The sequence below is a fragment of the Chiloscyllium plagiosum genome, unplaced genomic scaffold (genome assembly GCF_037043375.1).
Source record: "Chiloscyllium plagiosum isolate Xiang-an unplaced genomic scaffold, Cpla_swu_hap1 HiC_scaffold_16, whole genome shotgun sequence".
NCBI lineage: Eukaryota > Metazoa > Chordata > Chondrichthyes > Orectolobiformes > Hemiscylliidae > Chiloscyllium > Chiloscyllium plagiosum.
In genome coordinates, this window is record NW_028270154.1 from 45,966,639 (window position 1) to 45,981,935 (window position 15,297).

Consider the following 15,297-nt stretch of genomic DNA (forward strand, 5'->3'; position numbering starts at 1 on the left):
CGCCACCTTCAAGTTTCCCTCCAAGGAACTCACCATCCTGACTTGGAAATCTATCACCATTCCTTCACTGATGCTGGTCAAAATTCTGGAATTCCCTTCCCAATGGCATTGTGGGTCAACCCACAGCAGGTGGACTGCAGTGGTTCCAGAAGGTAGCTTACCACCACCTTCTCAAGAGCAACTAGGGAAGGGCAATAAATGCTGGCCAGCTAGTGATGACCACATCCCACAAAATTAATCAATCAAAAGAACAGAAATAATGAGGCTCTGCTCCAATTGGGTTTGTTACCATCTATTAGGTGTCAGTTTGTCCTGTACTGAGAGAAGCATGCGGGATGTTTGAAGAGCTAGAGAGTGAAATCCAGATGTCCACCTTAAATCCTATTTCATGTGAGAGCAAGTGAACATGCAGGTTGTTTGGCTGAGTTTATGTTGTACATCCACTGGTTGAATGCCAATGTCACGATAGTCCAGATTTTGGGGAGTGGTTAGCTCAGTTGGCTGGATAGCCAGCAGCATAAGTTCAATTCCTATCACTGGCTCTCCTTCTCAACCTCTCCCTCACCTGAGGTATGGTGACCCTCAGGTGAAACCACTATCTCCCTCTTTTGACAGAGCAGCCCTATGGCCCTGTAGGACTATGTTGATTTTACTTTTAGTCCAGAATTTAAACGATAGAATTAAAGAGTGGCCTGGTGTAATATGAGCACATCTGAAGCTTCAAAATAACAGCAATATTTTCTGTCAGTTTATCAGTCCGGGGATTGATACAAACAGTAACAACAATCCCGGGCTTGATACAAACAGAAACAATTATCGCGGGCTCGATACAAGCAGTAACAACGATCCCGGGAATTGTACAAACAGTACATCCAATATAGTATAGCAAGTTCAGATGAAATTTTACTGAATGCATTCTTTGCCTATCTGATTAGTACCAGTTAAATTAAAAAAAGTTTGGGTTTATTCTACACATTTCCAAACAGAGCTACACTCCCTTTCTACAATTCCAGCAGAAGCTCATTCAAAAACAGCTGGAAGAAGAGACCTTCTCCAGGTATCTGAACTTCTCAAGCAGAACTTTATAATCAGTGCCTTCCTCATGAGACAAAAAAAAGTACATACAGTTTAAGATTTTTCATATAGTGAGTTCCCACCAACAGACACAATGTTACTTTGAAAATTTGATTCAGCTGACATCAGGAAATCCCACCAGATTGACAGTATATGATGGTGGCAGACAGAGAGCTAATTAAATACCAGTCCTCCACTTCAGTGCAAGGGACATAATATTCAATAAAATTTCCATTTTTATAACACCTTCAATCCAGGATGTGATTTTGCTCGCTGAGCTGGAAAGTTCGTTTTCTGACGTTTTGTCACCATACTAGGTAACATCATCAGTGAGCCTCCGGATGAAGCACTGGTGGTATGGCCTGCTTTCTATTTATGTGTTTAGATTTCCTTGGATTGGTGATGTCATTTCCTGTGGTGATGTTATTTCCTGCGGTGATGTAATTTCTTGTTCTCTTTCTCAGGGGGTGGTAAATGGGATCCAAGTCAATGTGTTTGTTGATAGAGTTCCAGTTGGAATGCCATGCTTCTAGGAATTCTCATGCATGTCTCTATTTGGCTTGTCCCAGAATGCATGTGTTGTCCCAGTTGGAATGGTGTCCTTCCTCATCTATATGTAAGGATACTAGTGGGAGTGGGTCATGTCTTTTTGTGGCTAGTTGATGTTCATGTATCCTGGTGGCTAGTTTTCTGCCTGTTTGTTCAATGTACTGTTTGTTACAGACCTTGCTTGGTATTTTATAAATGACATTAGTTTTGCTTGTTGCCTGTATAGGGTCTTTCAAGTTCATTAGCTGCTGTTTTAGTGTGTTGGTGGGTTTGTGGGCTTCCATGATGCCAAGAGATCTGAGTAGTCTGGCAGTCATTTCTGAGATGTCTTTGATGTAGGGGAGAGTGGCTAGGGGTTCTGGACATGTTTTGTCTGCTTGTTTGGGTTTGTTGCTGAGAAATCGGCGGACTGGGTTCATTGGGCAGGTGTTCTTTTTGAGTACACTGTTTAGGTGATTTTCCTCTGCTCTTCATAGTTCCTCTGTGCTGCAGTGTGTGGTGGCTCATTGAAATAATGTTCTGATGCACCTTCATTTTTGGGTGGTGGGATGAGTGCTTCTATAGTTCAGTATTTGGTCAGTATGTATTATTTTCCTGTAGATGCTAGTTTGAAGATCCCCATTGGCTGTTTGCTCTACTGTGACATCTAGGAATGGCAGTTTGTTATTGTTTTCCTCCTGTTTAGTGAATTTTATGCCAGTAAGGGTATTATTGATGGTCTTGAAGGTTTCCTCTAATTTGTTTTGTTCAGTGATGACAAAAGTGTCATGCACATGATGGACCCAAAATTTGGGTTGGATGGTTGGCAGAGCTGTTTGTTTGAGTCTCTGCATTACTGCCTCTGCTAAGAATCCTGATGTCAGAGATCCCATGGGTGTTCTTTGGTTTGTCTGTAGGTTTTTGTTGTTGAAGGTGAAATGGGTGGTAAGGCATAGGTCCACTAGCTTGACGACATTGTGCTTGCTGATGAAGTTGGTGGTGTTTGGTACAGACAAACCAACGGAACACCCATGGGATCTCAGACTACGTAATACAATTCCTGTGTGGGAAATTCTGGACTGGAGAAGCCTACGAATCTTCAGAGAGAGCACAAAGAAATCTTGAAGTTTGTGGATAGAGTAGGAGTTTGAAAAGGAACAAATTTGAGTTCTCAGACAATGGACGTTTTTCCAATTGGCTTTATAACTGGTGCTACTTTTTAAGAAAAACTGAGAGAAACTTGGAGAGAGCAAGCCTTCTGGACTGAGTTCAGTGACATTCTCACTTCACCACCAACAGACAAACCTGGCATGGTTTGTATGGGACCAAAAATATAAACTTCTCTGTTACAATACATTCAGGAGGGGAGTGAGTATGGGTGGCAAGTTTGTACCAGTGTGCTTGAACGTAACAATATTCTAAGTGGTTTGTTAAAACAGAAACTGTAAATTGGGACAGCACAGTGGCTCAGTGGTTAGCACTGCTGCATTACAGCCTCAGGGACTGTTTGTGTTGAGTTTGCACATTCTCCCCATGTCTGCGTGGGTTTCCTCCGGGTGCTCTGGTTTCCTCCCACAATTCAAAGATAAGCAGGCTAGGTTGATTGACCATGCTAAATTGCCCATAGTGTCCGGGGATGTGTAGGCTAGGTGGATTAACCATGGGAGCTGCAGGGTTGCAGGGGTAGGGCAGGGGGTTGAGACTGTGTGGGATGCTGCTCAGAGAGTTGTTGGGCCGAATGGTCTGTTTCCACATTGTAGGGATTCTATCCTAAAGATAGACTCCATAAAAAATTGAAAATAGATAGCAACATTGTTCATCATGGGTAGTGTGGTAGTGCAGAGTTGTGATAGCCAGAAGGAAGTTTTACGAAGAATATTTCAATTTAGCTTATTGTAAAGGCAAAAAGATTGAAGCACTGCCACTCAATGGCCTTGTAACATAACTGCATCCAGTCCTTTGGGCAAAATACAGCATGAGTAAAAAGGTCATGCGGCTAACAGTGTGGGCTATATTTTGCAACAAGGCTCAGGTCTCTGTGGCAGCATTGGAAGGCTGGTCAAACACACTGAGGCAGCCATATATTCCCTCATGGCAAGCAATGCACAGAGGCCAATGATTTGAAAGGCAGTGGCTGGAAATAAGACAGATGCAATACTCAAGTGGTAGGCAGCAATACATTCAATGCTAACTGTAAACAGTGTCTGCCTGGATGTTCTCATCAACCCAGTTTTCCATCTGTCCACCGGTGTCGAGCTGATGCCTTTAAACAACAGTCTTCTATCTGACTGCTGCCTTCCACTGGAGTAGGAATGCATCGGGTAGCCACATGATTTAATGATGCCTTCCTGCAGGTTCTCCTCCAGACTACAAGAGTAATGCAAGAAGTCCTTCTCCCATAGATGCAAAGAGAAGACCAGCTCAACTGAGCAAGCTTTGTAGAGGTGGTCAGCAGCCATGGAGTTGCTGAAAGAAGTTGAATCCCGTGTTACAATCATATCAATGACCTGCCTCAGTCCACTAAAATCCAGACCTTTTTCAGTTTCTGAAAGGGCTGATGTGTTACAATGAATGTCGATGTATGAGGGCATACCGTGTTCCACTGTGCCTGTGATACAAGGGGTCTCTCATCTTATGTTCCCTCCCTCCTCTGTATCTTATCATCTGAAAAGCCATTGCAATCAACAATTTCTTCCTTATTCATCTTCTCCTCTCTCTGTAGCACGAAGTTATGCACAGCAGACCAGCGTGATAAGCCAGACTCTCACTGCAGCATATTGAACAGTTCTATCAGATCAAACTAGGCACCAGAATCATTTCTTCAGAAACTGAATGGCCTGATTGAATGGTGACCAATGGCAGGTATCACAGGAGTGATGAGCCACATTTCTCGTGATAACTCTTGTTTCTTCATGTCCATCCAAGGTGCACAGGGTTTTGAGAAAAGCTGTGGCATTTGTACTGAAGTATATAGATGGCTTGGCTGCTTTCTGGGAACCAAGTACCCATCTGAGGTATCTACATTCAGTCGTCAAAGAACAAATGAATATTGAATGAGTGGAAACCCTTTCTGTTGATGAAAGCCCATGGTTTCTGATCGGTGGTCTTAATATCACAGGTGTGTAATTGACTGCACTACATCGGGAGAATCCAGTGATGGCCCCTAAAGCCAATTGTCTTCATCTCCTGAATGTGTGAATCAGTGTGTCAATGCACTCAGGCACCGACTCTGTTGAATATGACACTGCTTACCTCCTGGTTGCCCAGATGGATCACAGAAGGGAATATTGTACACGCAGCTCCCATGAAAATCAAGGTAATCTTTGAGGCTACCGATAATGGATAGCCACTAAACCACAGGTATTACAGCTCATTGTGTAGAATAGCTCAAAGACAGTGATTGCCTCTCTGAAGAACTGCAGTTATTGGTAACACTACCATATGGACACCAGGAGATATCCCAGTTGTGACTTGAGCACTCTCTCAGAGAAAGCCTTTCTTACATGTGGTAAGACTCTCAATACCTTTCCCCATCTGTCCGGCCATCTTGTTAGCCCTCATGTCCCTAGTATATCCCAACAACCCCTTCCCTTTGTGCTGTACCAACAACTATGACAGCTGTGAACCCTTAGCAAATGAGGCCTGTGGGATTCTCTCTTAGGCATTCTATCCAGAATTCCTACTGCCTTCCAAACTCCATGTCCCCACACTTTTTCCTGACTTCATTCCTTGGGAGTAAATGTTAACTCAGAAGCACGGCTTCCTTAATGCTTACCCCTTTTTCCCCATTCTGTGATCACTTGACAATGCCCTCTGAGTACCAACCTCCATACCACCAAGTCCTGGCTCTATTGATTAAAAAATGAAAGAACTGCAGATGCTGTAAATCAGAGTTAATGTCAATTCTGAGGAAAGGTCACTCGACCTGAAATGTTGACTCTGATTCTCTCCACAGATATTGTCAGACCTGCTGAGCTTTTCCAGTAATTTCTATTTTTGTCTCTGGCTCTTGATGGTTGGCTGAGAGAACCAGTATTCAGCTCTGACCTCTTTTAACCAGGTGAGCTTCTGAAGCCTATGGTGCCAACTGTGCCAACAGTAAAATCCAAACTGTAACATCAAATTCCAGTTAATTGCCTTTTTAATGTCTTATATCTTATCCTGCCACATCAATGCATGAGGTTTACCTTCCATCAAAATCAAAAATCAACTAAAGAATCAAGCTTCTGGGCAAACCATTTGACATTTCCAACAACAACTAAGACCCTCTCACCATGCTTCCAACCAGCCTTGTGTTTCAGTTGTTTTACTATTGTAAATATTGCTCGGGTTCCCATAGTGGTACTGGGCTGGTGCAATGGTTCATACCCTTTGAATCTATATGCTTCAATCGACTGCAGTGCCAGACCACAGAAACCTCCTCTCACTTGCCAGACTTCCCATTCTTTTTCCTATGTTATTCTTTAACTCCTCTGCTTTCCGAGATAACTCCTCTCCTTCAAAAGCTTCCCAAAAGCGTCCTCTTAAATCAAACCTTTCCCACCACTGCTGAACGAACAATTGCTGTTTTGATCTATGTGAATCATTTGGGACCTCTAGCCCACAATATTCCATTCAACTTTTTATTGGATGGAAATCATAGATTCAGAGTTTACAATTTCCCGATAATTACACCTAATGTGTTAAGAGCAACAAAATGGAAAATTTCCATCATTAAATTGTAAGATTTTGCAAATATATATTTTTAAAAGATGATAATATTTAACATAACAATTTATACCAAGATTATTATAGATAGAAAATGCTTTTACTTAGTCAATTTACCTGATGGAATTAACTATCTTGGTGATGTCATCTTCTAGTTCATCTCTCTCATTGTGCAAACCATTTGGCATTGACTTCAGAGAGGACCTACTAAGGACATTCTCAGACCTGCTGCTGGTGAGTGAGTGTCTCAGTGGACTTTCAACACTTCCCTCATTCATCCTAGACTGATGTTCCTGGTCATTGCTAACTCCAGCCTCCAGGATCTCTCGCTGTTCAGCAACCTGAACCAATTTCTGCTGTAGTAGTTCTGGGGTTTCTTTAATACGTTGTTGAATTAGAGGTGTGAGTGGGGCTTCAAAACTGATACAGCTATCTGTTTCATCAGTCAGTGACAACACATCCAAAGAATCCAGGCTACTGTATGAAGTGCCCTTCATAAGGTCAGATTCCACAATTCTTTCAAATGTAGAGCTGAATCCATCTCGACTGTCCTTCACTTGGACTTGCTCTTTTTCAACGGTTGCACCATTAGCCATTGTCTCTCCAGCTATCAGCCTGTTAACAAACCATCACAACAAAAAATAATATTTAGTGAAATTTTAAATTATGTTAAGAAATTAACAGCATAATATATGCACTTACCGTTTTATTGTAAAAACAAAAATACATCATTGTAAACAAGGAACATTTTGTAAATGTTAGTTATGAATATACCAAATCAAAATTAAAAAGAATCAAAATCAACAAATATATCTGAAAAAATATTGATTTCATCAATTTGACTGTTACATTATTATCTCTGATGCCAGATTAAAGAATATGAAAAGGCAAGATACTTAGATTCAACACTTTTTAACTATGGTGAAGTTAATACTGGATGTTATTAAAATGACAGTTTTATTTCAGTTACTAAGAACAAGTAACAGTAGAAATACTAAAGGATGAACGGTATTGTCTCAAGTATATTCTTCCCAATGTAATGCCACTTAGAAAAAAACACTTCTCTTCAAAGATGTAATCTTATGAATTGAGAGTTACATCAGAAAATATTTCAGTGTGTACCAAGGCTTGTGGTGTGTTGAGTGCACCTGCAACTATAAAGTGAACCCAGCTTGTTAAATGAGAACATCTGAATTCCCAGTACACTGCATACAATGCATTGGGAGCACCTTTATGTCAGAGAATAGAATGTTCTGTTCTGAAAGGATTATAATCGCATTTAAAAGGGAACTAGCAACAAATTTAACAGTCAAACAAAACCAGAGAAAGAACACTGTCAATTCCAAAATCTCGCAGAGAGGGGAGCTTCTGCAGAAGCTATGGAGAAAGTCGGATCTCTTTAGAGAAAATTTTCCTAAAAAGGAAAGCAAAGAGCAGCTAATGGATAAAAGGTGATATCTTTTTAGACTTTTAAACTTTGCTTTGTTTTGTGATCAACATCGCAAATTACAACAGCAGACAGATTTACTCTCCCGTGACCCAGAAAGTACATTTCTGTGTCCAATATCTAGAGAATATGTAGCACACTCAGGAATCAAATACTAAACTCTCACCATTGTCTTTTTATTTGTGGTCATATCCAATGTTTTTAATGGACAGTGAAGTATATTCTTTTTTATGCTACAGTTTAGACAACAGCTTACAATTATTATTTACAAAGATTAGAATGATAGAAAATGTGAGAACATTGATAGGATTGGAAAGCAAGGAATTTTAATATCAAAATGCTTCTTCACTAGGAACTACAATAAGTCTGTACGCAAGGGATGCCAGCTGAATGGAATTTGATATGATCAGGACACAAGCAAAAGTTTGGATGACCTCAGGTTGAGTCAGTAAAATATGGGAGATCAAAATATGTTGAAATTGTAAGGTCTGAAAATAATAAAGGCATGAATGATGTTTCAGCAGCAGATTGGCTGAGGGTCAACTCCAAATGTGGAACACAAGGTCAGAAAATTACTCCAAAATCTATTTTGGGACCATTGTGGATCAAACTAAGTTGGGCCATTCTGTGAATGAATTGAGTTGGTAATGTCTTATTTAAGAATTTAAAAAATCATTTCATGAAAAAGCTTAACTTTTAGCATGTAATGCAATAGAGAGTCCTTCTCTCCCCTCATAGATGCCTGGAATTAGGAGAAGGAAAGGAAGAAACATAATAAGTCCAGAAACATATGTGTAAGCATGCTTACGCTTCACATATTTCAAAAAGATTGCATTAGTTTCAGTCAAATGTCAGGATGTTTAACCACTTTTTTTTACAAACAATCTTAAAATAAGTTCATCACAATATTCTAATTTTATCAGAAAACATATCCTTATTCCCAGTAATCTTTTAAATAAAGTGCAATGTAATAGGCTTCTACTGTTAAATTTAAGATAGATGGACCCATAAACAAAATAAGAAACAATTTGTTAACTTGAACAAGCAACCAACGAACAACCTACATCCATTGTATTGGAAAGTTACGTGATCATTGATTTTTCTGAAGAACAAGATCGAAAAGAAAGATACAGAAAAATAGTTCTTTTAAATACAGAAAAGATGCAGGAACAAATTGATTTGATATAGGAAAACATTCAGGGTTAAAAAAAGAATTAAAATGCTGACAGTGAAAAGACATGAACTTCAAATACGATAAGGTGTAATGCAGAAAATATGCTATATTTTGCATTGTGTATTACACAAACACAGTTGCCGAATCATCTGTATGAAGGCAATAATAATTTCCCAGAATATTCACTTACTAAACAGACTAACATTCCATATTTATCTTCATGCACTAAGGGTTCACTTATTCTTCGTTTGGAAGGACTGAATCCATTTTGATGCATTCATTTGAAATATATCACTGTAGGATGCTATTATTATGTTTCCAAGTTATGCTATCATGCATTTAGGGTGTGAGTTAATGCCTATAAAAAGTAACACACCTTAGGTTGAACTGGTTGCAAAAGGAGTGCTGCAACAGAATCAGGAAAGCTATTTTTGCTTGGCATATTTATTGAAATAATAGAAGATTTATCGTACACAAACAACCCCTTATTTGACTAACGCAATCTACAATGGTATCATTATAATCATATAATCATAGAGTTGTAAGCTCCTTCAGTCCAATTAGAATTAGAGGTAGGTGAGCACTTTGGGGATAGTGACCATAATTCGGTGATTTTTACTCTCGTGATGGAGAGGGATAAGTGTGTACTACAGGGCAAGAGTTATAGCTGGGGTCAGGGAAATTATGATGCGGTGAGGCATGACTTAGGATGTGTGGCTTGGAAAAGTAGACTCCAAGGCAAAAGTGTAAATGATATGTGGAGCTTGTTCAAGGAGCAACTATTGAGTGTCCTTGATAATTATGTACCTGTCAGGCAGGGAGGAAAGGGTCGTGCGAGGGAGCCGTGGTTTAATAAGGAATTGGAATCCCTTGTTAAATGGAAGAGGGCGGCCTATCTCAAGATGAGACGTGAAGGTTCAATTGGGGCGATTGAGAGTTATAGGGTAGCCAGGAAGGACCTGAAGAGAGAGCTAAGAGCAGCAAGGAGGGGACATGAAAGGTCCTTAGTCGGTAGGATTAGGGAAAACCCTAAGGCTTTCTATAGGTATGTTAGGAATAAAAGAATGACTAGGGTAGGAATAGGTCCAGTCAAGGATAGTAGTGGGAAGTTGCGTGTGGAGGCGGAAGAGATTGGGGAGACACTGAATGAATACTTTTCTTCAGTATTTACTCAGGAACAGGGCATTGTCGTCGATGTGAATACTGAGTCACAAATAAGTAGAATGGATGGCTTTGAGGTATGTAGAGAAGAGGTGTTGGAAATCCTGGAAAAGGTGAAAATAGATAAGTCCCCTGGGCCTGATGGCATTTATCCTAGGATTCTCTGGGAAGCAAGGGAGGAGATTGCAGAGCCATTGGCCTTGATTTTTATGTCCTCTTTGTCTACAGGAGTGGTGCCAGAAGACTGGAGGATAGCAAATGTGGTTCCCTTGTTCAAAAAGGGGAGTAGGGATAACCCTAGTAACTATAGGCCGGTGAGTCTCACTTCTGTTGTGGGCAAAGTCTTATAGAGAATTGTAAGGGATAGGATTTATGCACATCTGGATAGGAATAATGTGATCAAGGATAGTCAGCATGGTTTTGTGAAGGGCAGGTCGTGCCTCACAAACCTTATTGAATTCTTTGAAAAGGTGACGAAGGAGGTTGATGAGGGGAAAGCGGTAGATGTGGTATATATGGATTTTAGTAAGGCGTTTGATAAGGTTCCCCATGGTAGGCTACTGCAGAAAATACGGAGATATGGCATTGAGGGTGAGTTGGAGGTTTGGATTAGGAATTGGCTGGATGGAAGAAGACAGAGGGTAGTAGTTGATGGCAAAGTTTCTTCATGGAGTGCCGTCACTAGCGGTGTTCCGCAAGGATCTGTTTTGGGACCATTGCTGTTTGTCATTTTTATAAATGACCTGGAAGAGGGGTTAGAAGGTTGGGTGAGCAAGTTTGCGGATGATACGAAAGTCGGAGGAGTTGTTGACAGTGAGGAAGGATGTGGCAGGTTACAGCAGGATATAGAGAAGCTGCAGAGTTGGGCAGAAAGGTGGCAAATGGAATTCAATGTAGCTAAATGTGAGGTGATTCACTTTGGGAAGAATAACAAAAAGATGGGGTACTGGGCTAATGGTCGGATACTTGGTAGTGTGGATGAGCAGAGGGATCTTGGTGTCCATGTACACAGATCTCTGAAAGTTGCCACCCAGGTAAATAGTGCGGTGAGGAAGGCATATGGCGTACTGGCTTTTATTGGTAGAGGAATTGAGTTCCGGAGTCCTGAGGTCATGATGCAGTTGTATAAAACTCTGGTGCGGCCGCATCTGGAATATTGTGTGCAGTTTTGGTCGCCATACTATAGGAAGGATGTGGAGGCACTGGAACGGGTGCAGAGGAGGTTTACCAGGATGTTGCCTGGTATGGAAGGAAGATCGTATGAGGATAGACTGAGACACTTGGGGCTGTTTTCATTAGAGAAAAGAAGGTTTAGGGGTGACTTGATTGAGGTGTACAAGATGATTAGGGGGTTAGATAGGGTTGACAGTGTGAACCTTTTCCCGCGTATGGAGTCGGGTATTACAAGGGGGCATAGCTTTAAATTAAGGGGGGGTAGATATAGGACTGAAGTTAGGGGTAGGTTCTTCACTCAGCGAGTCGTAAGTTCATGGAATGCCCTGCCAGCAGCAGTGGTGGACTCTCCCTCTTTATGGGCATTTAAGCGGGCATTGGATAGGTATATGGAGGATAGTGGGTTAGTATAGGTTAGGTGGGCTTGGATCGGCGCAACATCGAGGGCCAAAGGGCCTGTACTGCGCTGTATTCTTCTATGTTCTATGTTCTATGTCCATGCCAACCAGATATGCTAAATTAATCTAGGCCCATTTGCCAGCATTTGGCCCATATCACTCTCAACCCCTTTGGATGCATGGATGCACCAAACATCAGCTACAATGCACACACATGCAAATTGCATGTTCACACTTTTAAGTAAGCTGGCTGGTGTTTTGGCATTTTTTAAAAATATTTTTCTTAAGATTCCAGCTTTAAATGTCTGTCCTTTGTGCTGGAAATTGTGGGCTAAGACGCTATATAGAGAAGTGGAAAGAATGATGAGGTCAGAGATTAGCATTACCCTTTGCTTTTCCTTTTCTCTTCCTTATTCACATAATCATTTCCCCATGCAGACGAATATTAAGATAAAGCAATAACTTGCCATCTAAAAATTCAAACAGCAACTTATTCTTTGAACTTCAGCAAAGAAGAAATAGTAGTGCCCAAAGGCTGATGCCAACCAACCAGCTCAGTTCCTCAGTAGCATTCTTCCTATAGTAGTTGGACATATATATCCACTCCAGTAATGGGACACAGAGTTGGTAATGGTGGCGGTAGAAATAGGCATAAATCGCATTAGCAAATTGTAGTAGTAAGCATTTGTGAAGTACATAGCACAAATGAAGAGGAACAAGAGTTAGTGGAATTGGATTAGCTTTGGCATGCTGGCTTGAATAGAAATCAAAGACAGAAGCAACTCAAGGACATTATGGACTATTTCCATATGTCCACTCCCACCCCACCCCACCCTCTGCATCCTTGCCTCCTGGCCCTCCACCCAGTAGAATCTGAGAATCGGTAACCAGCACCTCATTTAGTCTATCAACTTACAAGAGGGAGGCAGAAGACAGACACAATAGACTTGAAAAGTCAGAACAGAAGCATTCCCACTTATACCACAAAGCTATAGGGTGAAAAGGAGTGTGGGTTAACTAGTAATCATTTTTTTTTTTAAATTAGATTACTTACAGTATGGAAACAGGCCCTTCGGCCCAACAAGTCCACACCGCCCCACCGAAGCGTAACCCACCCATACCCCTACATTTACCCCTTACCTAACACTATGGACAATTTAGCATGGCCAATTCACCTGACCTGCACATCTTTGTGACTGTGGGAGGAAACCGGAGCACCCGGAGGAAACCCACGCACACACGGGGAGAACGTGCAAACTCCACACAGTCAGTCGCCTGAGGCGGGAATTGAACCCGGGTCTCTGGCGCTGTGAGGCAGCAGTGCTAACCACTGTGCCACCGTGCCGCCCACGATGTCCTTCATGAATTTGATATTTGCCAATATTTACAGCAACTACATCTTAAAGTGATATAATGCAAAATTGTTATTGATTTCCATCGATTCTCAAAGGCAATAAACAAACTATTAAAAGAAAGAACATTGTGATCTCAAAATCTGAAAGATTCCAGATTGCGCAGTGCTTTTGGTTTATTTAATTGATATATGGTTTGAATGTGCATGATGTTGTATCCAAAAGCAGATTTTTTTATTGGTCCTCATAATCCTCAAATCATTCAATGGACATCAAAACTGGCATAACTGCAAGTTGTCATAATCTGCAGTATTTGCCTTGTTAATTAAAGAAACCGCAGAACTTTGATGCATCTCCTGCAGCAAATTACCTTTTCTGCATCTCTTCTGCAGAGTGTTTCATCTGCGTATCCTTGCCACATGTTGTGCTGTGCTCCAAAAAACTAGTGATGTCTTTTTTCTCAGCCAGCTGCATGAGTATAATGTTTTCTGAGCTTTTATTGGTATCTTCCCCAACTTTTAATTCACAGTTGATTCCATTTGCCAATAAACCAGTCACTTGCTCGGCAATTTTGTCATCAGGACATTTCATGCTTGCTTCTGCTATTGCTGCAACCTCAGGTGTGAGATTAGCAGCATTCTTTGAGCCTGTGATTGTTGGTGTGTCTGTGGCATGATCTTTACTCAACTGCCCAGGCATTCTTTTCACACGCTGTGCCTCATTTTCTTGTTCAGTTATCATCAATTGATGTTTGGCGGCATTATTTGATTTCTGCTCTTCTATAAATGGGTTTTCGTCAGAATTTGACTGCATAGCTGTTACATGTTGTGTGCATTCTGAGCTTAATGCATCCATCTTTAGAAAAATCTGTTCATGATTATTTGGAACTTGACTTTTTGTGGATGTTGGGTGATTTTTACTTCCATTTTGAATAGCTGTTTCTTGTGCCAAAATGTTGAGCTTATTCTCTACACCAATCCCTGAGGTACAAGGAGTGTTTTTTGCTTGGCTCATGTCCAGATGCTGTAGAAGTTATGTTATCTTCCAGTTTTTGAAATGTACTTTATTTTATTTCTTACAGTTGATGAAGATGAAACTTTATCCTACAGGAGATGGAGAGAGAAAAAGATTTTTTTATTCTGAAGGAACAGTCTGTGGCTCAAGAAACCTAAATGTAAATAATACTACGGGAAGCAGAGGATTACTTATAACACAGTGCATTACAGGAAATAATTATTTTGAAAATAACAGATTAATTTATGTAACATGATCAACATTATGTTAAAAGAAGCAGAAAAAAACAAGAAATACTGAGGTGAGAGAGCATCTGTGGAGACAGAAACAGGATTAGCAGGTTGGATTTTATGATTTCCCCACCAAAAGGTTTGAAGAAGGGTGAGGGAACCTCATTAAGTCCAGTAGGGAGCTTGTCTGCTGTCTAACCATCCATAACACCACACTATACCTGCCTAGCAGGGGCATTAGCCAGCCTGCGCACCAGTGATTCATTTGAGGCCTTTAAGTGGCCAAGTAACACCAACCTAAAAGCTTCACCTCATGAACACTGCATTTAATCACTGGCAAGACAGGTCTGTGCTGAGCTGCCAGCCCAACAGGTTTCCCTCACACCTCCTTGACAGGTTCCTTAGCCTACTGGATGGCCCTCCAGGGGTACCCCCGACCCCCCCCAATCCCAAACCAACCACGGTATGTTCTCACAAAGGCTTCTCAAAGGAAGATCTCCATTAGAATAGAAGCCTGTGATAGAGAGAAAGGTGGGAAGCATTAAAAAAAAACAGAAAGTACAATGTCAAAGGGACTGGTAATAGGACAAGTAATAAAACCAAAGATGCTCCTACAGGAGGTCTGCATGGCAGAGACAGAAAAGAAAAAGTAAATTAAAAACATCAAAGAAAAAGGAAGAAAAATGGAGGGGAGGGGTCATGATCTAAAACAATTAAATTCAATGTTGAGTCCAGGAGGCTGTATGGGTTCTATTTGAAGGATGAGACTGTTTTGTGAATTTGCTCTAAGCTTCCCTGGAATACCGCAGGAGGATAAGGACAGAAATGTCACAGCAAAATGATGGTGCAGAAATAAATTACAGGTTTGGGTTCTCCTTACAAACTGAATGGAGATGCTTCACAAGAAATCACAGAGTCCCTAGACTGTGGAAGTAAGTCATTCAGTCCATTTCAACCCTCCAAAGAGTATCCAAAGCAGACCCACCCAATCCCTGGAATACTGCATTTTCCTAACTCACCTAGTCTGCACATCCCTAGA

The 15,297-nt window shown here is 41.0% G+C and overlaps 1 protein-coding gene across 2 annotated transcripts in view; it reads right to left on the bottom strand.

Moving 5' to 3' along the window:
• Positions 1-15,297, bottom strand: part of LOC122556664 (PH and SEC7 domain-containing protein 2) — a 196,886-nt gene that overhangs the window by 131,953 nt on the left and 49,636 nt on the right. For both annotated transcript variants that reach the window (XM_087995355.1, XM_043703660.2), the window contains exons 2-3: positions 13,385-14,117; positions 6,427-6,924 (exon numbers count right to left, since the gene is read on the bottom strand). In XM_087995355.1, the coding sequence (XP_087851481.1) occupies positions 6,427-6,924; positions 13,385-14,028 (1,142 nt within the window). In that variant the 5' untranslated portion in view covers positions 14,029-14,117. The remainder of the gene's footprint in view (positions 1-6,426; positions 6,925-13,384; positions 14,118-15,297) is intronic.